The sequence below is a fragment of the Diadema setosum genome, chromosome 11, assembly GCF_964275005.1.
Source record: "Diadema setosum chromosome 11, eeDiaSeto1, whole genome shotgun sequence".
Lineage (NCBI taxonomy): Eukaryota > Metazoa > Echinodermata > Echinoidea > Diadematoida > Diadematidae > Diadema > Diadema setosum.
In genome coordinates this window covers 34,956,812-34,983,585 of record NC_092695.1, presented here as the reverse complement: position 1 = coordinate 34,983,585, position 26,774 = coordinate 34,956,812, and the positions used below count along the sequence as shown (strand labels likewise).

General features: G+C 38.0%; 2 protein-coding genes across 2 annotated transcripts in view; one reads left to right on the top strand and one right to left on the bottom strand.

The window, feature by feature from the left end:
- The window catches only part of LOC140235452 (periodic tryptophan protein 2 homolog), a 79,259-nt gene extending 73,214 nt beyond the window's left edge, over positions 1–6,045 (bottom strand). The window contains exons 1-3 of the mRNA XM_072315479.1: positions 5,913–6,045; positions 3,328–3,440; positions 606–700 (exon numbers count right to left, since the gene is read on the bottom strand). Of these exons, the coding sequence (XP_072171580.1) occupies positions 606–700; positions 3,328–3,440; positions 5,913–5,930 (226 nt within the window). The 5' untranslated portion in view covers positions 5,931–6,045. The remainder of the gene's footprint in view (positions 1–605; positions 701–3,327; positions 3,441–5,912) is intronic.
- A 5,722-nt stretch (positions 6,046–11,767) lies between these two features.
- LOC140234571 (V-type proton ATPase 16 kDa proteolipid subunit c-like) lies at positions 11,768–23,607 on the top strand. The gene is made up of 3 exons (XM_072314588.1): positions 11,768–12,013; positions 22,221–22,413; positions 23,031–23,607. The coding sequence occupies exons 1-3, from the start codon at positions 11,941–11,943 to the stop codon at positions 23,233–23,235; spliced, it is 471 nt and encodes a 156-aa protein (XP_072170689.1). The 5' UTR covers positions 11,768–11,940; the 3' UTR covers positions 23,236–23,607.
- The last annotated feature ends 3,167 nt before the right edge of the window (positions 23,608–26,774 follow it).

Here is a 26,774-nt window from a genome sequence, read left to right as displayed (position 1 = left end):
AAATTATCTAATTTGCAAGAGAATCAGGAACAGTAATCTTTTGAACTAATGAAGGATCCTTCAAAGTTTACTAGCAAAAGGCTTTTGAAATTCTGTCACTGAAACAAACACTCAGGCATGAGCTAAAAAGGCCTTGAACAAAAGAGGAGCTTTCACTCTCTCCCTAAAGAAAGGCTAACAATAAGTATCAGAGATCAAAACAAAAAAGACAGAGCACAAAACCACACAAGTGTGGCTTCTGGGACTTCACAGGTCAAACATCATGTGCAGTCATGAAGCAATATTCAGCACACACAGATAGTATGGCGGCGTCAGTACAAACACACAACGTAATCACGATACACCAAGAGCCTTGCAGTTACAGTACAACTGGAACAAAATTTCAAATTTTTTCCATCACTTTGAAAAGTTGTTTGCATTTTTTTTTTACTTTCTAAACAAGCAAATGTGTGGGACTCTAGTAAGAATGACCAACTTGCACCATACGTTCAACTTATACAGGTGTACCTCTTTTGAGGACACAGGCTTGAATAATAAATATGAGCACTTGGTAACAAGAGCATGGAATCATATATTTCTAAAGCAGATATTCAAGATGAACAAACCTGTATCCACAAGAACAGCTGTATGTCCATCTGGTGAAAGGGCCACACAGGCAATGTTCCGCTTCAACTCTATTTCAAATGTTTCGGACTTGTTGCTAAACAGAAAAAGAAAAAAATTACAAAATAATCCTCAGAAAAATTAACCAGTGCTACAAAAAGAGAATTCATCCTGATGAAATAATGGGCATTTACAATTCTAAAAGGTGATGCACATGAAGTATTGACATCAAAATCTGAGTAGAATTGTAGAAATGGTAAAGAATGTATGACTTCTGAAATCACCTAATTAGATTCAATTGGAAGCTGAACTTAAAATGCATTAACCCTTTACTGACTGTAACATGGGTAATTGCATGACATTGCTTTGTTTGTTATGCACACTACCTTATGTGCATGAACTGACTAAGATAGAGTTTTGTTTGTATTTGTATGAAAGAAATTCCTCTGTCCACTACAGAGCTCTGGACAAATGGAATGACCATATCATAAGCTGAGTATCTAAAGGCCACTTACATCAATATTTTCCTTCAGAAAATGAGACATTTGAGAAACTTCCTGCACACAATAAAACAAATACCATCTCAAATGCAAGAGCAATAACAAGGTATAAGAACTGCAACCATTATATAGCACATCTATGCAGTATGCAGATGATGCCATTTTATATGGCTATAATCTAAAATTTACACTTTTCCCCAAGTTCAAACTTTCAACTGATGTCCTAGCTTTTTACTCCTTAATCTATTCACAGCAACTTTTATTTATAATATCTTTTAGGTATAATTATCATACAAATGTACATAAGCAGCAAACATCACATATATAGAAATGAAACACACAAGATATTTTGCAAGAATACAACCTCCTTTGAGAATCACATAGATGAACAAACATGGTCTGCTATCACAAATGTTTGAACAAATTAAAGTCTACTGCATAATTTCCTGAGTATGGGAATTGGGACTGTAAAACAATTTTGCGAGGGGCTGAATTCATGATCACGATCCTCATACATGGAATGAGAAAGAAGATTCAGTCCTTTTCCGACCCTGGGGATAAAACACAAGATGTATGCAAAAAAATATACAAAGTATTTGTGTCATGACAGGCAATATTTTTGCAAGTTGTTAATTTTGCAATTGTATCCAGTCAATTGACAAATTGGCCAAAAAAAAAAAAAAAACCGCCATGAAACATACTGTACTAAGTTTACAGCACTTCAGACACGAGCATCATATTTGCTTTTGTTGTTGTTGTTGTTGTTGTTATTGTTGGGAAATTACAAGTTTAAACAGTTGACAGTTAATCAAACTCTAATGCTGAACTAGGAACGAACATTGTAGAGTATCCTACTACAGTGAATAATTGCTTTCCACTATTTCTCCATTAATTCCCACATGTACATGTTTGGAACCTGGTGTACAAAATATATACCGGTAAAATCAAACTCATCAGTGCCTAGGATCAAGCATCATATGATACAGTTGTCAATTTAAAGATAAACACCATTCCAAATGGCTTAGAAAGAAAGATGATATAAAAAATAAAAGCAGTATTCACACAAGTGATGCATTTGTAATAATGCACAAGACTAGAATAATTAGGCCATGTACTACTGTATAAGCTGTTAGTTTTGTGTGGATTTGATTTTCAAAAATTTTGTAAAATTGTTGGGCCATATTGCATTAAAACTAGCAGTTGCTTGTGCTAGCCTTTTGCTTGATTCCAAAAACAAGCAAAAAGCTCTTGCTAGCAAGCACAACCTGCAAGCAATTGCTTAGAGACCAAGCATTTGCTTAAAAATAGTATGAATAAAATGGACGTTTTGCTTGTTCTTGCTAGCAATTGCTTACAATTTTTCAAGCTCTGTAAAACAAGTTGACATTTTGCTTAACAGGGACTTTTGTTTTTAAGCATCATTTTCACATTCATTAAAGAAAGGGTACAGTTGTGTAGAAGTGATATAAATCTACAAAAAATTTATTTTAAGATGTAAAACAAACTTTTTCGTTTCACCAAGGGGAATGTCCAGTGGTTAGCATGCAAGATGTGCTAAGAAACAGGCAGGATGTTTGACATCTGCAGGATGTTTGACATCTGTTGAGACCTCCCTCCATGTGCGACCTGGCAGATCCGGGCTACTTTAAGCAGCAGTTTGGGAAGTGATGGGAATCAGCCAGTATGTACAGTGTGTGCATATGTGTGCATTTATGAGTGCCATCTATAGCATTTTATAGCTATGTCAGGAAATGTTTCCACACACACACACCATTTCAAATACATCCTATCAAACTCGCCTTTGTCCTTGTGTTTGCACAAGCATGACACCCCTTTTGTTGAAATCACAAGCAATTGCTTGTGCAGGGTAAGCAAAAATTAAAGTACAAGCAAAAGTTATAAATGTATTGGGATTTAAGTAATAGCTTGAGCTTGATCTTTTGCTTTACGAGCTTGTGATTGAAGCAATTGCTTGCAAGCAATTGCTACCTTTTATGCATACAGCCCAAATTTGGACCGCGAATATAACAACACGCGAAATGTCACCATGTGCAAGGGTGACAGTGCACTTATGACAGCCTTGTGTCAATTCGCGAAAACAACATCGCGTGAAAATGTCAATGAGCCCCTAATCCACAAAAATATCTTTATGCGAAAAATATAGCTTATACAGTAGTTGCAGTGCATTTACACAGGTTTTATGTTTTCCTCTCAACACACTTACTTCTTCAGGTCAAATCTTGTCACTCGGTTGCCAACAGGACTGATGACACTGTCTCCGTCATTGGTAAAAGTCAGGTTCCCTCGCCGGTAGACAGACCCCAACAGGTTTGAAAACTGAGTGCCATTTGTGAAGGAATGACAAATGCATATACTCAACAATAAATCTGAGGCTGGTTAGACTTAAATAACTAATGTGTTATTACAGACAAAATGGCATCAAACCATTATAGTCAAACCTGTGTATAGTGGCCATCCCAAGGGAGACATAAAAAGTGGTCATTATAGACAAGTGGCTGCAATATACAGGGTCTTTAACATGTTTTTTTTTTCTCTATGGAGGAATCATTATTAGTGGTCTGCAATATCTCAATATAGATACCACTGCATCAAACTGTAATTTTCAACAATTTATCAAATGCAGACCTACCAAGTCTCAGGCCTATAGCATGAGCCTCACTACCCAGTTTAACCCATTGCATGCTCATCTGCCCAGCAATCATTTTCTCACACCTCACATGAAGATGAAGAAAAAAATATGCAGAAGGTACATGTAGATCAACAATAAACATTAGATATATGCCCGATTGTATGCTTAGCTGAGTGAGGTAAACTCTTTCCTTATTATCCTTTTTGTTGGTTAAAGGAAGATAAATAATATATGGGCTGTATCTAACTGAAATATGAATAAAGTTCAAGGGGGGCGCATCCATTTTAAAGCTGCCTCCCTTCAGTTGTGCTGCTAAACTGCAGTTTCTCACTCCCAGCCAGTTGAGAAACTTGGCATCAATGCAAATGTAGGTTTACTTTTCTAATTCAAATCACCAGGTTGCGTGATGAAAAGGAATTTTAAGTCTTTCAAGATGACCTAGATTACAACATAACATTAGAGTAAATGTCCCAGTTCGCGGCCAGGCACCGGTTCATGGCCACTACAGCATATTTGGTAATATAACGCTGAACACAGCGACACACTTCATACATGTATGTATACCACACATTCACTAACACACTGCCATCCTACAAAATTCAACCGATGACATGGAAAAAATCTCCACCAAAAATGAAATTTTCTCACTTAAATGATGACATCTTGCATCAAAAAACTTCATTTTTCGGTGCTTCTTAACATCATAATTGAGGATCAAGGGTCTAAGAAACTGGATATCTTGTCGTTTTCCTGATGCTTGTGGATTTTGAATACATGTCCTCTCGTAGAAATAGAACTTTCCCAAGCCGATGTGGGCCGCCATTTTTTCCCGGAAGTGGATGTTACGATCGAAAAAATTGGAAAAACATGAGAAAGGCAACAATAACACCGCCATGCCTGTTCGCGGTCGGTGCAAGCGCGAGAGCCCTTTTCACGTGCTTTCGCAATGGGACTTGGCGCTTACGCAACGTTCGCGAGCCAAATGAAGGCATTCAGCAGAAGATCGCACAGCATGTGCGTATTGCATAGGAATTGTACATCAGGCCGCGAATCGAACTACCATGGTCGCGAACCATCAGACGTTGTACCGGATTGCGGTTGTGGTCATTATTTACTATCGCGATGGACATTGGTCTTGCGATTTTGACAATATCATAAATTGATAAGTAGTCAACCTTTATGTTATAACCTGGGTTAAAGCAATTAGCAAGTTTGCATTTCAGAGTGGAAAAACCCATATGCGGCGGCGAACTGGGACTTTTACTCTAGATCGTAGATGAATAGGGTAGGAGGAAACCTAGAAGGTTATACATACTAGTCTCTAAGGAACATATCCCCGACGACAAGAATAAGATACAGACCGATCTTTCGGTCAAATGTCAATAACTGATGGTAGGGTAACTGTGACCAGCCCAACGCTACTCTCACAGTAAACTGTGTACAAGGAGCACCCCAAGGTTAATGGTACATGTAGGGTATCCCCTCATTTACCAGGGATACACAAACACTTCTATACAGTATACAGTAACATAACAGGACTTGAACAATAACATAAAATAGAGAATCTGTAACTTAGTGTAAGAATATTGCACAGTGCACATGCCTATACTATAGAGTTCTAGTGATAGATAAGTTGTCTCTCTGTCTACATTCCAGGTGAATTGATCTAGATATCAAGTGGGTCTAGCCCGATTGTCTAGACCTAGAGACTGTACTCTGTCTAGACTAAATTTAAACAAAAATGAAGTGAAGCCCACAAACAACTCACAAGACAACATAGCCCGACCAGACGCTGTTAATACGCTACGCGCTACGTATGTACAGCGGCGACTGGGCTGTGTATAGTTAAAGACAACACAACTCAAGTCTCTCACTGCACAGTCGAGTCACAGGGTTGCGGTTGCCCTGTAGAAACCTGATGGTAACAAACTGGTTATAATTTTACTAATGTTTATCATGGATAACTTTAATGTTTATCAGATGTTGCTTCCAACATGTCCAAGGAGCTGCGTTTGGTATTACTAAGTATTGCATAACGGACCGTTGTAAGAACAACAAAATAATGAGCACGTGGGACTACAGTTCTACCGTGAAACACGAATGTAATGTCCCGTTTGGTGTACATACCACAGCACTGAAACCCCTAGTTCGTAACTCACCTTATACGAAAATTTCATATTGTGATTCTTTTAATATTCTGTCCCTTCCAAGGTATGACAGATGTTCCACTTTCATCGACGAGAAGAATAGATAAGGTCTTCGGGCCGGGTTAAGCAAATTTGTCATAGATTATGCACAGATGTACAGGTGGGACTTAGACCACATGGTAAAAAGTAGCGTGTGTTATGTGTTTATAAACCTCACATGTGTGTACGAGTGTGTAGATTTCTAGCTAGACTTCTACCAGACTCACAGAATATTAAATTCTAGCAGCACGCTTGCGACGGCAGTACGCATTTGTCCATACTGCATGGTTGTAAAATCATTTTTATCAAAATCGAGGCTATTAGTATAGGTGATTTAAGAATAGCCCTTTGACCCCACTGAAAGACAAGGCTGTAAATCGGAAATATAAATTCTACATCTAAGTCCGTACTATATAAATTGAACTTCCCTACCAATACACTATAGGCGAAAAAAAAAAAAGTTTAAACAAACTCTGAATCGTTGGAGCCGAAAAAGACTTTAATTGATAGGGAAATAACTGTTATCTAACCGTTATTGTTACCAAAGCACTTGTTCTTATTTACACATTTGTGTAGACCTATTGATATCCCCCCACACACACACACAAAAAAAAAAAACTAAACTAAAAAAAAAAAAAAAGAAATTGAATAGCTTATTTGTTGCTTCGTTTGATTTGGAATAATGGTAATGACCGAGTCAAATGAGGTGCATTGTGTAATCAATATGAAAAAGGTGGTCTGAAAATGATTGACCCATTTCCTACTCAAAAGCCCAATGGTGTGGGTTAAACACTTTTTTTTTTTTCAATGAGAGTTATTCTAGAACAAGTGTTGAAATTGTTGATATTGTTCCAACAAATTATCTCCAAATTGGTTAGAGTAATCAAAATACCTAAATAATTTATGTTCAACTGTAATAAAAAGATACCCTCGGAGAACAAATGGGAAGAGTGGTTAGCTTTAAACATTATTGAGATAGACGGTCGGGTCAACCATAAGCGTATAACTTTCAGTGTAGGCTATATCCTATAGAAACGCAAATTAAATCATTCTACTAAACTTCAATGCAATTGGTTTAAACTCCTTTCTGTATAAGATTGATAGAAGGGAATCATCTTTGTGTACTTTTTGCGAAAATTACTCTAATTGTTCCTTGATTGTGAAATGCTATCACAACTGTGGGAAAAACTCTTTGAGTGCTATGTACGAACTAATACAATAAATTAAACATCTTTATTATGATACTTTTAATTAGTTTGGTATTGATAATGATAGTGAACACTGTATGAGCATAAACCTTTTGTTTTTGTCTTTCAAATGTTTTATACGTAATTAGTTGTAATCAGCAAATAGAATTGAATTATCAAGCATTTCTTCCATTTTTTAATTCCGAAAGGTCAGTTGATAAGATTGCAGAAAAAAAAATACAATGAGCTCCCACTGCATTTTAAGAAATGGTCTAGTTTAGGACATTGATAGCTGAGGTGTGTTTAGTTTTAAACTTTTGGGAATACTCGTGTGTTTTTGTTTTGTTTTTTTACATAGGAGCCTATAATTTGGTAAGAAATGGAGAGATACACTTATTAGCATTATCATTTTTCTTTCATTATATTAGTTTATATTTATAACGCTGTTATATCGGTATATTATATAAGCAGTAGTGATGTTTTTATTATGAAGGATTTTGGTTTCAATAAAACAAAAATAAACAAAACAAAAACGGAATTGCGGTAAGTCATTTTGTTATCAAACTGTTCAAGTGTTGTATATAATGCAATCAGCATTCAAGCATTGAAGACCAGTATGATAAAAAAAAAAAAAAAAAAAAAAACTGGCCAGAAAATAGTGTACTGTCTACATCACATTACAGCGGACATAGAGTCACCGAATATCTTGGCTATGTTGGTTCATTAACTAACTAAACAATCTTATTCAAGAATACAAGAAATTTTCATAATTTTCTTCATAACTATATACTAAAAAAAAAAAAATTAGAAGTATTCATTGAAACCTTCCACCATTATTATTTGCAACAACCTTTTTTTTCCATGCATTGGATTAGCGAGCTGCCAAATTATCTTCATGTTTGTTTGTTTTGTTGTTTCGGTTTTTTTTGCTTTTTTTGTTTTTTTTTTTCCTGCCAGAAAATTGAGTCTTTAGATTTTTTATTTCATTGCATTTTACTTACTGCCAGAAGTGCACGGCCAAGCCGTGGCCAGTTCAAACAGCACAGGTGCATGAATTTTAAACCAAATTATAGTAGGCTTGAAATATACATGACAGCGGCGGATCTATATCGGTGGTGTATGTGCGTGTGTGGGGGGGGGGGGGGGGGTAACGAGGCGGCTTAAACCCCCTTCACTCCTTTTTCCCATTTGCTTTGGGATTTAGGGGTTTGACCCCTCCCCCATAGTTGTTTGTTTGTTTGCTTGTTTGTTTGTTTGTTTGCTTGTTTGTTTGTTTGTTTGTTTGGTTGGTTGTTTTTGTTTTTGTTTTTTTGCTTGTCACCTCATTTCTAAAGAGAAGTGGCAGCAAAATAATGTGAAGACATTATTTTTTTCCCCTGACCCATCGTCATTGGGTCAATCTCCCATGCATCTTCAGCATCAGTATTTTTTTATGTGAACTTGTGAAGTTTGTGAAATTGTAAAGTATCATGTTGTAATCCATGCATGTTTTAATTGAGGGCTGCTTTTTTTTTCAGAGATGGCACAATCATTTACATTTTTACCCAGTGCCCCTCTCCAACCCCGCCCATTGATCACTCCACCTTATAAAGGGATTGTACAGTTTTCATTGAGATGGGTCTTCAGGTTTCCAACATTTTTGTGAGATAATAAGAAGCCTCTTATGAACATAACATAATTCTATTAAAAAAAGGAATTCACAGCTTATAATTTGATTAAAATTGGTTTTGAAGTAGCTTAGATATCCAGAAACAACAAAAAATTCCTAATAAAAGGTGGAACCCTTTTATTAGGACCACTTTGCTGTACTCTGTTTTGGGAAATTTCAGTAACTTCAAGCTTGATTTTCATTAAATAAACTTTGAATACCTCTTAGAATGTCTATATGCTCTGCAATATTTCATAAGCGATTTCTAATTATCCCACAAAAAGTTAATGTCTGAATCCCCCAATTTTAATAACCAAAACTGTGCATCTCTTTAAAGAACAAAACAAAACAAACAAAAAGCAAGAGAGAGAGATGGGGAAGAATAACAACAACACTAACAACCAACAAACAAATAGGAAAAGGAAACATTTTCATTCAGAGTCGCTAATCACCTTATACGCACGGGTCCGCGTCAAAAACAAACAAACAAACAACAACAACAACAACAACAACAACAACAACAACAACAACAACAACAACAACAACAACAACAACAAAATGATACACTCTGTACTAGGCGGCGCCATTTGACGTGCTGTACATAGGCCTATAGGGTCTCTGCATGCTTTATGAGCCACGATGGAGTGTATGGACGTGGGACCGGTGCCATGGGTATAGAAGTCCATATAATAACTGCTAAAATCTTTCAAATTTGTCCTAATATGCACTGGTTATAATCATACTGCATTAGACTGCCTTCTGTTATTTTTTTCCTCTCTCTCCTCCGGACAACCTCATGCAGACTCCCTCCACCGTCACCCCCCCCCCCCCCAAGGTTTTAATGTGAATTCTAAAAATGCAGGTTCATAGATAGTGGAGGGCAAGGGAGCATTTGCCCCCCCCCCCCCCCCCGGCCATGAAAATATTCGGGGGAGGGGCAAACAGTATGTCATTTGTCACAAAATAATTCCCAGGATGCGGATAATTTTCTTGCTTTTTTTCTAATAATAATAATAATAAAAAAACTGCCCAAATAGTTTACCTATATAGGCCTATAATGCATGTATAATATTTGTGCACCAGCTGAAAATGCAAAATCTCTTTAGCGGCTTGGAGGGGGATTCCTCCTCCAACACCGTCCCCCGTCCTCTTCCATATACTCTTTTGAGATTGACAAAGTTCGAATATTACCTATTTCATCAAAAAGTGTAAGATCATAAGTTTATTATAGGACCCATATACCTTGGAAGTAACATAAGTACCTTATGGAAGTGGGCGTGTTAGGCTAAAGCAAAACCAAACTTATGTGCTCCTCGATGTCGCCTCATGAAATTGTTAATACAATAGTAGTAGGTCGGCCGCCTAATTGGTTGGCGCGTGCATGGTGCAGAAAATGTATCACACGGACATTCAGTTCAGTTCAGTTTCAGTTTATTTTATTTCGACACGGTCACTCACTTCAGCCAATGGCTGTTCTTCAGTGAGTCCGTGAAGAGGTAAAAACAGATCAAAGTAACATGATACAACATTTTATACTTAGTACACATAACATGAGAGATAAAAACAAACACAATTATTATACACTGTAAAATCTACGACACATCAAAGAATACTACAATTTATACTGAAATAATACCATAAAATCACTTAACGCATTAAAAGAAAAAAAAATGCATTTGTATATACAAACATGTGATAAATGAAAAAGAAACGACAAAATAACAGAAAATAAAGTGGGACCATTCAAATTAAAAAATCTATCTCTTCGGGTTTATATTTGTTCTGGTTTTGACAGCAAAACCTCTCTAAATCAGACTCTTGAAATTGTCCACTGATGGGCTGCCAACTATTTAATGATGGCAACTGATTCATTCCCACTCGTTGATTACTCTTTGAGAGAAGCATTGTCTCACTTAAGATTTCTTCAATATCTAGAATTTGTGTCGTCGCATGTCCTTCCTCCAGATGAGAACTCAAAAAACTCGGGAGACTTTATATCGTCAATCCCACCTATAATCTTAAAAAGCTGTATCATATCAGCTCTATGTTGTCTATAGGCCACAAGTGAAGACAATTTTAAACTTTGTGCATTGTCTTCACTTGTGGAGCTGCCAGACTGATACGTCCACTCCGACCTCTGCAGAGGTCGTGGAGTGGACGTACAATTTTGTATAAGTCTGGTAGCTCGACGCTGTACTCTTTCTGCTTTTACAGCAGTCTTTTTTCCAATATGGACGCCACACAGGATAACAATGGTGTATTCTAATGTCGGTCTTTTTGTAGTTGAATAAATCCTTAGGCCCTATCTACGGTTAATGATTTCAATCTTACGGTTTGCTGTAGCATACAGATAGTGTCCACATGATGGGTAAAATCGAACTTCCCGTCAAAATTTACTCCAAATTTACTACAATGTCTATCGGATACTGTCAACGTAATTACCGCTTAATTGTGCATGTCTCTTTTCCCCAATTTAAATGCCTTTAAGTTCCTTTTGGCATGAATGTCTATAGGCCTAATAATATATCATGATAAAAATAAGTTATATGCACGGGTACGTTTCTGCTACCTCGTCATTGTTATTGGATGTTACGAGATTATTAGTAGCTTTAGGTGCCGATACCTATGAATTCATGATCAAGGACAAGCCAAGTCATTTATTAATAGTCCAATATGTCTGTTCGTCTCAGTGCACTTAATTTTACACAATAGTTTATTGTTATGACGTGCTTTTTTTCCTTTGTCGTTTTCGTATTACTAATACCAGCAGATGGAGCTGTCCCATCCATGATGTAATTGTACGTAAAATCACAACTGAGCTGACCCTCCTCCTCCTCAATTCTGTACGTGGTAAGACTTTGTCAGTACCTAGTACTGCGTTTCTCATTGGCCTAATTTTCAGTATTGGCCCTAATCGTTGGATTTTGTCCAATCGGAGCTCGCAACCTTTCCTTGCGCCTGCGAGTGTATGTCACATGATATTGGTAATGTGACTCAACCTATGCGGCCTTTCCAGCGCTAGAGCCATATTGCGATTATAAGACACCCAACGAAGTAACAATTGTCCACATTACGCCGAGATTTAACTGGATCTAGTTCGCCTGTTGGCATTTTATAGAGTTTCCATTTGTATTTTGTGTATTTTGTAGTAACTTATAAACCAACAATGACTGACACCTCTCCAGCTTACACGCCTTTCTTCGGTGTCATGGGCGCCTCATCAGCAATGGTATTCAGTGGTAAGTGTTCGCCGTCAGTGCTCGCATTGTGCACGGGTGCCCTGGCACCGCTGCGCTTACCGCTGCCTTTACTACGTAACTGTGGCGGTGCAGCGGTGTCTAACTAGCGTTGCACTTTACGCTAAGCCAACTTTGCCATATATAACCCGTCGCAGTTGGCACGCATGGTCGTAGAATATTTTATTTTGTTACACATAAGAGGTTAACGAAAAACTAACGTATACCTGTCACTGAAACTTGAACTATATGAGTGTATGATGCAAGTAATTCTGTAGACTTTATCACTTATCAAGCAAGAGACTGAGTTGTCTGAGTAGGGTTCTCTAATGTGGAGGATAATTTTTCGTTCTTGACCTAACTGCTAAACTAACGTCAGTTTAGTAGTAACGTTAGAGCTCACTGTTAGCAGTGTTGCTATAATACTAGTGTTAGAGCCATAAGGGAATGCAATGAATGATGAATGGGTTGAGTGAGTATGAATGAATCGTACTCTTTAGCCATTTTAGGCAGGCCTAACGTGTTACTGTTAGTAGCAGTAGGGTCGTGTGATGTGAATGCGCCCTGTCATTGCTGTGTGAATGTAGAATGGTGGATTTGATCTAAGAGTCTAGATCCCCAATCTAACTTTTTAGAAATAAAATGGCGGATTTGGTCTAGATTCCCAAGTTGTCTGATCAAAAATTGCCGAGTGTGCAGCGCCAGGAATTCCGTAAAGGGGAGGCGCCTTTACAAAATGAGAGGGGGGCACAAGCGCCCCTAATATTTTCTTTTTCTTTCATTTGTTTTAGGAAAAAAATAAAGAGGGGGCACGTGCGCCCCCACTGATCCGCCACTGCTGCACTGGTGCATGGTGTGTAATTTTTGAGCTAGAGTAAGCTGACCAGAATCTGGCCACTTTAAAGCTTTTTTGCAATATTTATTCAACTAAAAGATTAAATCTCTAAAATGATTCATACACTGTATAAAAATCATGGCAATCCTGGAGTTGAGGGGCAGAAGTTAGTTATGACCCCTACCAAAATCATATCTACAGTACAATATTTAAGCGAGCTGCCCATAATTTGACCATCCAGCGCCATCCAAGATTCGACCACCAGCTGCATGTAGAAACTATGCTTTACGTTCGATTTTTGCTTGGGAAGTCCAAACAATGTTGCAGGTTTTTATGTTGAATGTAGGGTCTGTAGGTTCCATCTACACTGTATTAAACTACAGTCAAACCTGTCTATAGCGGCCACCCAAGGGAAATGAAAAAAGTGGCCGTTATAGACAGGTGGCCGCTATAGACAGGTAATCCAACTTAATGTGCATTGCCTATACATGTACATACATCATCGTTGGATACGTCGATAAGTATTTAATGTACATAATGTACTATGCGTAAGTATACACACGTGTATTTCATGCATTGAACAATGCCGGTGTTTATGAAATTGTTGCACAGTAGCATGTGTACAGTCGTGAAGAAAGCTTTACACTAGTGCATTGGTATGACTGAATAAGTGATGAATGCAGCGGTGGTGATCACTGAACGTTGCCCATGAATGTCTGGCACGGCCACAAATCAGAAAAACATGCTGAATTATCTGCTCTGTGGCCGCTATAGACAGGTTAAAATCTACCGCGGGAAACGAAATTTGTGGCCGCTGGCCGCGTCAGACAGGTGGCCGCTATACACAGGGTCTTTAACAGGGCTTTTCTCTCGGGGGATTTTTCAGTGGCCGCTGTAGACAAGTGGCCGCTATAGACAGATGTGGCCGCTAAGGCAGGTTTGACTGTACTTTTATTACAGTGTTGTTTTTTTTTAAATACATCATAGAATTTCAGAAAATCCAAGAATATATCGTTACGATAACTGACCAGAATCCATCCGCCCCAGCCAGAATTCAGACGAGCGCTATGCATGTTCAATGCATGTACGGGGCAGCTGGAAGTGCGCGGCAGCATACCCTGTTGCCGCAAGTTTGTACATATATCTGGGATGTTTCGGTACCCATTGGTGGCAGAATTCTGGCAAGTCGGCACTTGCATTCAACCCCTGTATTCTGTACATTTAGTCATTGCATATCGGCATGTATATGGAGGTTTTGCTGTTCTTTTGCGTTCTTGCTGATACCATCACACTCTGACTCTGAGCGTGCAATTTAAAAAGCAAAAAAACTTGAACACGGTGACAACTCTTTAGATCCATATCTGACACTGGGTGATTTCAAGTTCGGTGCTAGTGCTAGTGCTAGTGCTATCTCAGTACTAGCACCGGCGATAAAACCGAACTTGAAATCACGTCGGTGTTGGGAGTTGACCTCAAAATTATGACGTATTTCCGGTTGCTGGTGCTGGGCTCGGTGTTGAATGTCGTCTGCTGAACCGAGCTCCGCCGATTGTGTTAGCGATTTACGTGCTTTTTCGCCATTGACTAACACTAGCCCCTAGGGATTATCATTTCCTTCATTTCAAGTTCGGTGCTGGTGTTAGCGTTGCCGTGCGAGACTCATATTCACGTCCATAATAGATGCACGTTTTACGTGCAAAGTCTATGCTAATGCAGTGGTCGCCCACATAACGTACACGAACACTCTCGACATGGCTTTATAAATCTGAGCCTGGGAGCAAAATTAAGATAGTTGTATTTTGGGGAGTGGATGAAATTTGTGGCATTTTAATCTGTCTTCCTCACTATGTCCCTAAAACTAAGCAATTTTGGCTACGTCTTTTAATATTTGACTGTAATCACGCGCAATCACTTTTTTCGGCGCGCAATTCCCGCGGAGCTCGCGGTGCTGTGATTCCAACACCTAGTGCTGGTGATCGATAATTTTGATCGGTATCACCTCGTTAATCTGACCGTCGGTGTTGGAGCTCGATTTAGCGCTGTTATTCGGGGGCTAGCACTAGCACTAGCACCGAACTTGAAATCACCCATTCTGTGGGCAGTGGGAAAAATGTAAGGGAAATTAAACATATTCCAAACAACATTGGCAGTGTGAGGTGCATGTACTCGTTGTATGTGTACAATACATGCACATGTACATGTATGTGTATGCCCCTAAACACTCATAATTGTATGTATTTATGATGTAGTTCCTGTTAATCCTCATGAGTTTTTGGGAGCTGCACATTGCTTTTCCTTCTGCCTTCAGTACATTATTTCTTGAAGTGTTTCTTCATTTAACTAGCCTATATCTATGACAGCCCAACAGACTCATGTGACTGCGTACAAATAAACATGATGTCATGACCTCATGATTGACTCTCTGCAAAATTCAAGAACTGAAACAAAAGGCACAAAGCCATTGTGCACCCTTGCCATTAATTTCTTGCCAGGTATTTTTGTCAAACTGTTCATAGTGGGTAAAGGCTTACAGAGAAATAGATTTCATGTAGCCCTTTGAGTGGAACTGCCGAGACCTTCAGTCTTGAGACCATTAACAGGTACTGTACATGTGCTGTACATGTACTTTGTTGACCACCTGTAGGCTGTACCACTAATTTCATCAAGAAGCAAAAGTCTACTTTCATGAGGAATGATACATCACATTCCATTGATAAATCATATTGTCAAAAATAAGGTTCAGGAATGAATGATATGATACGCTTTAGTTGTGTTTATTTAGTACACTCCTTTACAATTGGGATGGTAGAATACATAGAGACTACACAGATTGTGATGTAATGTGTAGCAGTCATATTGTAGTTATGTCAGTAGAAAAGTTCACATGCCTTGTTTAAAACTTGCTACTATGTGCTCCTCTCATCTAATGTATCACACACACTTTTTCTGAATTAAAGTACTGTACGAGCTGAAATTTTCGCGTACAGATATTTTCGCGAATTGCTACTTGGAGGACATTTTCGCGTGTTGTTAATTTCGCGGTTGCGAGGGTCTAACTGAACTTAGCTGTTAGCGCGTTGTTATTTTCGCGGTTCAAAGGCGATTCGCGAAATTCGCGAAAATAAAACCACCGCGAAAATTTCAGCTCGTACAGTACATCGTAGAAGGTTTTTTTGTTTGTGGGAATTAATACAGTGTATATTACAATTGTATGTGTAACGGACGTAAACTGTAGGTACAATGTACATGTAACATCATGCATGTTCAAACAGTTTCACAAGGCTTAGGTACATACATACAGTATAGCCTACAATGTACTGTACCCGATTCCATCAAGAAAATAGGTTGGCATGTGTACTCTCAACAACGTGTATTGTGCAATTGTATCTACTTTAAAGACAGAAAAACAGTGACTACAACAACAAAGCCAACACAGGATAGCAAAGGTTGATTGCAGTAGATAATGTATTACAGTGTATGTGTACAGTACTGTACACACATACTGTACAACCTATGTACATGATTACCGGGTATACTGTCGTCAGTCAATCAGTACCAGCAACCCTTGTAAGCCTATTCATGTGTAGTCAACAAGATACCGGTAGAATTTGATGAAGCTTATCGACGGCAGCTACTGTCAAGCATACAATGCATTAAGTTTTAGGCTCTGTGACAAGTGATTTGATAGCATTATCATAATTGCAGTGTCAATTGCTAGCATGTGCTTGTATTATTTCTTGCATTTGAAGGCTTGAAGTAAAAATTATTCAAGATCAATTAGCCCTCAGCTTGAAACTTTGACAGAATGCTAGATTAATATTAATGAGGATACAATACAATGCTTGCAGTATTTGACTCATATACAACATAGTTGTTGCTAAATGTTACTGATACAAGTGCCAGTAGTCTGAGTGATATTTAACTTCATCATGCTCTATTGTTCATTGCGTACGTGTACATGGAAGTACAATATAATATGTCTGTTGCCTTCTCTTTCCATATATTCAATGACAAGGATCATGAACTGTAAATACATACATGTGTATGTACCAGTACTTCAACAACAGGGCGACTGATTATGATGGCATTCTGTTAGTTAGTAAAAACAATGTATTTACAGATGTATCTGGTATTACTAGGTACACATGTACATGTACATGTAAGGCTATAGATTACAAGATACACATGTACAAGTAGTATTTGCACCTTAGAGTAGCACATGTTAGAAGAAATGCTTTAAATGTAATTTGAAAATGTGTTAATTGCAGGCTAAAAGTGTGCTTGTATACACTCACTTGTACAGTATCATGCAGTTCCCGACTGGCCACTTTCTATCAGTGCAGGATTTAATCATTTCCTAAGCAGTATCCTGCTGCCTCGTCAGAATGGAAGCTGTTGCAGGAAATGTTATTCAGTCCGAGGGAAACGATGACGAGTCTAAGCACTCCAGGAATCACACATTGTATCCCCCAGAACCGAATGCATTGTTTTAACTGGAAAGGTTAAAGGTCATCTAATTTAAGCTAGGTCATCACATTTCTGAATGGAGATGCAACCTCGTACCCATTTTGACCTTTTTCAAAAATGAGTGTAATGATATCGTACATCTGTAATAAACTCAGATTTGTTCCTGATGCAAAGAACAGTCTTGTTAAGTGTTTTAACTGTAAGTAGTCTACTATTAAAACACTAGCCATAATTAGCAAGCCTTCTGTTTCCTATCAGAATATAATCAACAAGGATATTACACATACCAGTGGCCAAAGAATCAGAAAATTTTTATCTGTTTCCGACCAAATACATTGTACCCCCTGCCCCCTTTTTTTTATAGGAACTGAAATTAATTTGTGAAGATTGAAGTTGGGTTTTTTTTCATAATTTTGTGGGCTTTGCCTATTGACATACCGGGTACATCTCTGTGCAGTATCACATTTATGTACAAGTACATGTACAAATGTGCCGTACATGTGTAGTTTTAAATTCTAAAAGTCATGGGGACCTGCATGTAGCATCCAAATCTAAAATCTTTTGACTCATTTATTAATTAGCCATTGCTTAAAGTTGTAATGAATGCAACAGAGATCATATGAATGATTTGCGACTGAGATTTAACATACAGCTGTACAGTTCATGCACAGGAGTTCTACAAATTTAAATTATTTCATTTCATTTTCCACCTGTACCACAATGTAGCTTATTCCTGTCACAGAACAAGAGATAATTTTGGTTCATATGATTCATAGATTTGCATCTCATTTTAAGTTCTTTGAAACGAATCATATTTCACTGCAAATGTTTCATGTGTGCACATTTTTTTTTTAAAGAGCTGGCATTTACAGAGGGAGAAGAGAGCATTTACAGTATACATCGTTATAACCTGGTTATAACACAGATTTTTTCTTTCTTTCTGAATTTTGAAGCGATGCTTTGTATGATATTCCCAGAAAAGAACCGGTTCCTGAATAGAGTTTGTCAATTCAATGAGATTGCATGTCATTGTCACTATCCACCAGTGAGTGGGTCACCCGGTTCACTACTTACAAATTTGTACATGTACTGTACGGTTGGTATTATGTACAATGTAAATAGTAAAAAATATCAACTGCAGTACCTTGAAAGCTGTTAAAAAGCCTAGAGGTACAAGTATTTGCTGACTACATAATCCATTGTAGGTTCCAGAGTTGTTATGTAAGTTCAGATGCTATGCATTTGACTTTGGTTAACATTTTCTCTGTTGTGACACTACATTAGAGTTGGCACAAAATGCATTTTGCTTCTAAACTGAGTGAAAAAGTGTAAGTTGTGTAGATACACATACATACTGTACACACATGTACGTGTACAGTGTAGAAAAACAGAAGTGATGATCTGTGCATTTACAAATATCATGCACACTGCTAGATATTGAACAAGAGATGTATTCCGTAGGTGGATAAAAATAACAGCCATGTGAATTTTAGTACATCTGTGCATACGTATTCAGCTCTTCTCACCCAACTGGGTCTTGGTTTAGTGAGTGGAGACAATTAAATGGGTAGTAAAGCTATAGACTGCATGCTTGTAGATTGAGTGTAAGGTACACTGCATATTGCATGGATCACTGTACACTGTACAGGTGCATTGGGGTGGTTAGTGTACGTGTGCATGCTCAGTATAGTGTGGTGCGCCGTGGTCTATTAGATATGCAGGCTTTGCCAAGCTGTGTGTGCACCTTTGTATGGTGTGTGCACAGAATGCAGGGAGAACCCTGTGTGTCGCTGCACTGGCAGGGGTCTGGCCGATTACTATTGATCGTCCAGCTTGGTAAAGAAGTGACTGAAGCGGCGAATTATCATAATCACTTTACCCCCCCCCCCCCCCATATGTCAAGACACATGTACACATGAAGCATTGTTTGAATGTACTTATTGTCACAGATGTAGGCTTATGAAAAATTATGCATATAAAAATGCTATGGATGTGGATTTTACTGGTTGTGTGGGTACAAATTCAGTGATGACAGTACAGATCCTATGGCAATGGAATAGGGTTAGGATATTTGAGAATGGGTACATTGTGTATAGTGGGTATGGTCTTGTCCTGTACATACAATGTAGCTTCTATACATACCCCAAGCAGATGGGATTTGTATGTCAAGCACATTGAATAATTTTAAATGCTGGTTGGGGGGGGGGGGGGGGGGGGTTGGTAAGTGATGAGCATTAAAAAAAAAACCAAAGATACACTGGCTAGCTTGGAGTTGGGGCCTGTTTTATCAATGTTACCAGTTAAAATTGATCATACAATAGATTCTGTTCATACTTGTAAGTCTGTGACTGTCTATGTATGTTGTAAGGAAAGCTGAAATCAAAATTAATTCAAGTATCAGTTTGACAAAAAATAATTAATACCCTAGGGCTAGACATTGTACATGTTAGTGATTGGTTGGGGGATGGGGATGGGGATAAGAAATCACAGATACAGCTCTGTGGTGATACAATTAAAAATATGTATTCCAGTTTAAATTGTTTAGAACACATTATTAAACAATTGTCTTCTGCACAGTTTTCACGGTATACCCAGACATACAATGTATAATGGGACTGAATAAAATGCAAGTACTACACACCATGTCATTTTGCACAGTACATACTGTACTTGTAATACAGATGGATCCATGTAGATGCCTTACACTGCATTTTTTTTTCTTTCAAATTTGCATTCATATACATTTCTTTTATAACAAAGCTGTGTCCTATTGACCAGAGTTTTTCCTGTCCAAATATTAACAACTACCAGGTAAAGAATAAACTGGATTTTGATGTTTTAGAAGGGTATTTTGTAGAAACAGGTGTACTGAAAGCTTGTAACAAAAGTTTTCTTGTTAACAGAAATATGACGGTTACAAACATTCAATACAGTGATGTGGAACTGTCTACAGTATCCAATATTCACTCTGTAGACTTCAAATGTGCTATAAGGCCTGCTATTTAGCAAAAGCTTTTATTTTCGCATGTATATTTTTGCAAATAAGGAGGTAGTGGACATTTTTGTAAGATGTTGTTTTCATGAGTTAGTATTATTAGCTAAATGATACAAAAAAAGCTGTAGATGTGCAGTGTTATCTGGACAACTCTGAATATTAGCAAGTCCCCATTCAACTCTGATTTGTGTGTAGAGGTGTGTTTTGGTCAAACAAGTCCAAAAAAGGGGATGATTACTGCTGGTTTATATCCAATCCTCTAAAATATAGTAGTCAGGGGCATTTTCTTTTTTTCTTTTTAATTCACAATGTGCTCATTGTATTCACATGTGTGAGGGGTCAAAGTACTAGTAAGCAACATGCAGGTGTTGAATACTGCAGGTTCAAAGTGCACTACAGCAGTCAACCATCTGTGTGGCATTGTATGTCGGTATGTGTGTGACACCTGGTGCGTGTTCATTGACATCATCATGTGACTGCACGACCCTGACCTTTGAAATTCACAAGTACCAGTTTGGTGTACTCTGAACAATGCTGTGCATTGCTTATCACTGATTACAATTCTATTTGATTAGGTTCATAGTAAGTTAATAGTTAATTTTAATAGGCAGGCTTATGTATCACAAAAGTAAATCTGTAGATGTTATATAGTGTTAGACATGTCTTCCCTCACTTTAAATGCTAAAGGAAATACTCCCCCTCTTTCTTTTCAGAAATTTTACAAAATATCATTCTATCAATGAACCCTATCAACTTGAATATGAATTCTTAAAGTCGCATATTGTAGTTGATGCACCATGCTTATCATACAGTATGTGTGCACATACATTTTGAGTATACTGAAACCACAGATATACTTACAAGTGGACTCTCAACGAAACCAACCACTTTGAAGTAAGAGACCTGCCACTACCTGATTATGTGTGGCAATGAGTACATACAGATGTTATTCATAAAATACCTAGATGTTAATTCATAGAATTATGATTGCATAATCATGCATCATGACTTAACACTCAAAAACATGCTATACATGTACATATTGTGGAGAGTTAGTTACAGCATGGACCTACTACACATGGATATTCATCATTTTGTTAAAGGACAAGTCCACCTTCATAGACATGTGGATTGAGTGAATGCAGCAATATTAGTAGAACACATCAGTGAGAGTTTGAGGAAAATTGGACAGCCCATTCAAAAGTTATGAATTTTTGAAGTTTCGCTCGGTCACTGCTGGATGAGAAGACTATTACAGCTTGTGATGTCACATGTGTACAACGACATAAAGAAAACAAAGAAAATTCAACATATTTTCACTTTTCTGGCATGATAAAATAACGCTTGACTTGCCTCTTTCAGAAGGCAGGGGGAATAATATTATCCTTAACATACATCAGTGACAAGTCGAGGAAATGTGCACTTTTTTCAAAAAATAAAAATATGTGAAATTCTCTTTGTTTTTTTTTTTTTGTATTGTTGTACATATGTGACATCATACACTGCAGTAGTCTTCTCATCCAGCAGTGACTGAGCACTTTAAAAATTCATAACTTGTGAAAGGGTTGTCCAATTTTCCCCAAACTTTCACTGATGTGTTCTAATAATATTGCTGCATTCACTCATTCCATATGTACATATGAAGATGAACTTAACCTTTGATTAATGCATGTCTCTGTCTATGTCAGAAGTGTCACAAAAGCATTCTAAACATTCTTCCCTGCTTTGATCTTATGTCTTGTTTCATCTTTTTTTTTTTGATGAGTTTGGTATTTACTGCCGAAGCATTTTTCATTGTAATTAATTTTACGTGAAATTGTTGTGGCTTGAGGGTATTTAGAGGACAGAGACCTTTATACAGTGGTTCATTGCATGTGCTTTTGACTTTTTTTTTTTCCTTTCTCTTCCACCAGCCCTGGGTGCAGCCTATGGCACAGCCAAGAGTGGCACAGGTGTGGCCGCCATGAGCATCATGAGGCCCGAACTCATCATGAAGTCCATCATCCCCGTTGTCATGGCTGGTATCGTCGGTATCTACGGACTGGTTGTTGCCGCTGTCATCGCCAATGGAATCCCCACCGAGGGCACTACATATACACTATACAAGTACGTGACTGAATATGGATGTGATGCTGTGAAAGAATGCTGTTGATGCTTTCATTTGTGCTTGCAATCTGGTTTTTTTTTTTTTTTTTTTTACGGAATCTGTGTTTATTGCAACTGATTGATGAATTGCCTGTTAATGACATATCAATGACATAAAGCACTCAGTACCCACTGCTATTAGGGACCAGAACTATCACTGGCTATTGGGCGAAAGCTCAGTAGTCTAATGGATATTATGCCTGTCTAGCAGTCAGGAGGTTGTGGATTCAAACCCCAAATGAGTGTGTACAATAATCAGTGTTAATTTACATCGATGAAGGGTTATTTGTCACTCAGTTGCAATAAAAGCAACTCAAGGTAAGAATCATTAATTTGGAGAAGCTGTATTTCTGCCGAACGTGACCTGGTGTGTGCCTACATGATTTGTGGATATAAGCAGGAAGTGCACATTTATGTTCTTGTCATTCAGTTGGATATAACAGCACAGATAATGGTGTCAGACCCGTCTGGTATGACCACACTGTAATTTTGTGGATGTTTTTACTGTATAAGCAATAAGCCAGTCATCCCCATACACTCTTTTCTCCAACCTCCCCCTCCTCTCTTCCTACTTCCAGGAGCTTCATGCATTTGGGTGCAGGTCTCAGCGTTGGACTGAGTGGAATGGCGGCAGGGTTTGCAATCGGTATTGTCGGAGACGCGGGCGTTAGAGGGATGGCGCAACAACCAAGGCTTTTCGTGGGAATGATCGTCATCCTTATCTTTGCAGAAGTTCTAGGTCTATACGGTCTCATCGTGGCCCTGGTGTTGTCAACCAAGTAGGCATTAAGGGGTGTAGAGTATGTATGGGAAAGGAATAAAAAAATCTTGTCTGTCCAGGTCAGAATTCGAAATGAAGCAAAACAACAGCTTAGCGAAGTAAATAAATATCCTATGTACCACCCCTCCCGAGACTTTTCTTCCTGCCAAACAACCACAGATCTACGTACTAGACTAGAAAGCCGGTTAACCCCTGACCCCTACTCTGGGGGGCGGGTGCCTGATGGATCCTCCACAAGCTGGAGAGATGGCTCGACAAGTGTCGGGAGCAAGTGAGCCTAGCTTGACGGGAGAGAAAAGAATTTGTGCCATCGTTTGGAGTAGGACATGACCAAGTTCTTGTCAGTGGCTTTCTCTCCCTCTCTCTCTCTCACTTTCCCTCTCTCTCTCTCTCTCTCTCTCTCTCTTTATCTCTCACAAGAAAAAAACAACAACAATAAATCATTGAACATTTCACTCCTCTGGCTTGGTAATTGATATCTTGACAGCAGATCCAAGCATCTGTAGTGTATAATGCAAGCTCTTTTCGATAAGAGTAATGAGTCATAGGTACTATTGGTTTTGAACCCAGTTATATTTGTGGATGTAATGTTGTTCTGTTTTCCCTATGTTAGTTTGTTTTTGTTTTGTTTTTGTTTTATAGATCAATATTTTACATGGCGAAAGTTGTGAGCAAGGTATTTGGTGGTGGATAGTGCTGCAGAGCTTGAACAGCGTTGGTATAAAGTTGGTGTACATGCCAGACAAAAATGTGCTCTCACTTTCAATAACTAACTGCTTGATTCATACCTGTAGCTTGTACTATACTCAACTGAAGACAAGCCCGTATTCTTTTGTCTTCTGTTGATTTGTCGCCCATCCTAGCTTTCAACAGTTAGTGAAGAAAAAAATGGTCAATACTAAATTGTTCGTTACCAAATGTGTGGCTCACGCAATGAATGTGGTTCCCACAACGTCAAATGGGCATTCCCCCCCCCCCCCCCCCCTTGATTAGTCAACCCTCAGTTAGAGTGTGCATGCATATTAAGAGGATTTTCTACCACCTGTATTGTTTGGTTCTCATCAAAGGCTATATATTTCCTATGTATCTTTAAATTCAAGTTTGTCTGTATATTGGGTAGCAAAGAGTCGCTCTGATGGTATTTGTGATTATGTGGGTGATTTTCTGTAGCAGTGTGCCGCTCTGTATTATCATTTTACCAACTCTGCATGGCAAGGGAAGAGCAGTTTGCTCACAAAAGGAGGGAAATTGGAATTCCAGGAAACGTTTGTGTCTGCGTAAGTAAGATGGAAAAACAGGCTTCACAATTTTTCCTTTTCGTTTATAGAAATGGAATGTATATACTCCTCAGAGAATATTGAAGGTGAACAAAGCCCATTTCATTTGCATTTTTAGTAGTTAACATAGGATGTGTTACTATGGTGACAGAATTATGCACGACCCCCTGCCAAAAAACAAAAACAAAAAAAATTATATGTAAATCCTGTGTGTTTCACAGTACTCCTTGAATGATAAATGCCTGATCCACTTACTTCTCGACTGTTGTTCGCAGTGTCCATCATGTATATTATAAGTATGAGAGATTTCAGAGCGTGATTATTTCTGTATCATACGTTATCATATGCATCCTTTCCCGCCCCCAGCTCGGGATGGCTTGTATTATACATCAGTTTGTATTATCGATCCTTTCTTCTTTTCTTTTGTAGTTAGGAAGTCGGAATTATGATACACACATTCTCTACTTGTGCGCTTCATTATCTTCACGATCATTTACAACTGTGCCCAATTTTTAAGAAAAATAACAAAGAAATAAAAATGATTGAAATCAATATGATGTAGGGCAGCGTACTTTAGTGGGAGACCCACATATACCAATACAAGTAGTCACCCATATAATTTATCGCTGATTTCTGCTGAATATTGCTAATTCTTAGCCACCTCCACTGTGACAGTGTAAGCTTTTCAATACCCATCCAATTCAAGAAAAAAAAAAAAATATCAGCCTTGAGAGAGACTAAGTCTCAGATGTCCAGCACTGTGCCAGGTACCTGGACTGATCAGACATTAAGTTTCACCGATATAGATGTTTGACGAAAAAGGGGCATGCAATTTTTTGTTACGGGAAGCAGAGTTGCTCAACGTTTTAATTCAAGCTGGAAAAATTCTCTGCTTGCGTGGACGCTCTGCTTATGTACATGTACACCATGTAAGATTGCACGGTGATTACACTGCCAAAGCATAATAATACACAGACACATGTGGTTTCGTGGCTACCTTTTACACCCTCTGAAAGAGAATACAGATAAAGGCTGGGATCACAGGTGTTACGGGGCAAATGCTTTCTATGGACGTTACACAACCTCACCATATATCAAACATTTTCAATCCTAGCCATACTAGAGTCTGTGTAAGCTGTCAGTGAACTGCTGCGAGTCTCATAGAGCCTGGCATTTGAAACTTTTTCCTTTCGTCATGCATGATCAGATGAGTAATGAATATGATTTGCTTTGGCATTGCATAGTTTGAATCTTTGGTACATGAACTTGTATTATTTTCCTTAATTTGTGGGCTTATGTATGGTATGATTTCTTGGGTAACAGAAATATCATGTCAACATGCAGAACGTTGATTAGAAGAAGAAAAAAAAAGTCATTCCATTGTGTATGTAGTTTTCTTATGTTGTATGGTTATAATGTGTATCATGGTTTTTATTCATGTGCAAAGTATGGACAAATGAGCCACTATGTATGAAATGTGCAAAAGAGTTGAGTTGGTAGAGGAGATATTGTTACTTCTCATAGACCTATGTAGGATGATATTCGAGAATGAATCTAGATAAAGTGTTTTCTAGCTTGAGTGTTGCATTTGCCTAAGTAGGACATGTAGGCAAACATAAAAAGAAAACAACCAAAAAGAAATCCCTCATTTTGTGACCCCAAGTCAAAGTTCAAAATGTATGTTGCAAACATAAAAAAATTATATATATCACTATGGAATGTATGTACTAATGAATGTTATATATACTTGAAAATGCATTTGCTGTTCCTCTGTTTTTTTTTTTTCTTTTCTTTGCGTACTTGTCAGTTGGAGTTCATGGTTTTGAAGGTGATAGTGATGGTAGTTGTGTTGATGATATTATACAGTTAAGCGAGATGATGGTGATGACAAAGATGATTTTATGTATTTTATTTATTTATTTCTATTTTTTTTTTTCAGGGTAGCCCATTTGTCAATAAGTAGTGGTCTTCCATGGGGCCCTGAATAATATTAATTAACATAATGATTATGTACATTAAATAGCAAAACCTATATACAGAAGAAAACATAAGATATGATTCATATACAGTACTGTAGTAGTACATTGCAAAGTAACATAAATTACAGTATATATTGATACGCCACAACATGAGTTCACCAAAATGCCGAAATATGAAATCACCATTCTGTGCAGGAATGATTAAATATCACAGGATAAATTTGTATGTGTTACTTAAAAATTATAACCTTGCTTAATCTTTGAAATGAATATATTGGAGAAGCC

What these genes read in the sequence shown, in the direction of transcription:
- LOC140234571 (XM_072314588.1), top strand. Translation starts at nt 11,941, where the DNA reads ATGACTGACACCTCTCCAGCTTACACGCCTTTCTTCGGTGTCATGGGC. An exon ending in ATCAGCAATGGTATTCAGTG is followed by an intron (nt 12,014 to 22,220) that starts GTAAGTGTTCGC and finishes CTCTTCCACCAG; the next exon opens with CCCTGGGTGCAGCCTATGGC. An exon ending in ACTACATATACACTATACAA is followed by an intron (nt 22,414 to 23,030) that starts GTACGTGACTGA and finishes TCCTACTTCCAG; the next exon opens with GAGCTTCATGCATTTGGGTG.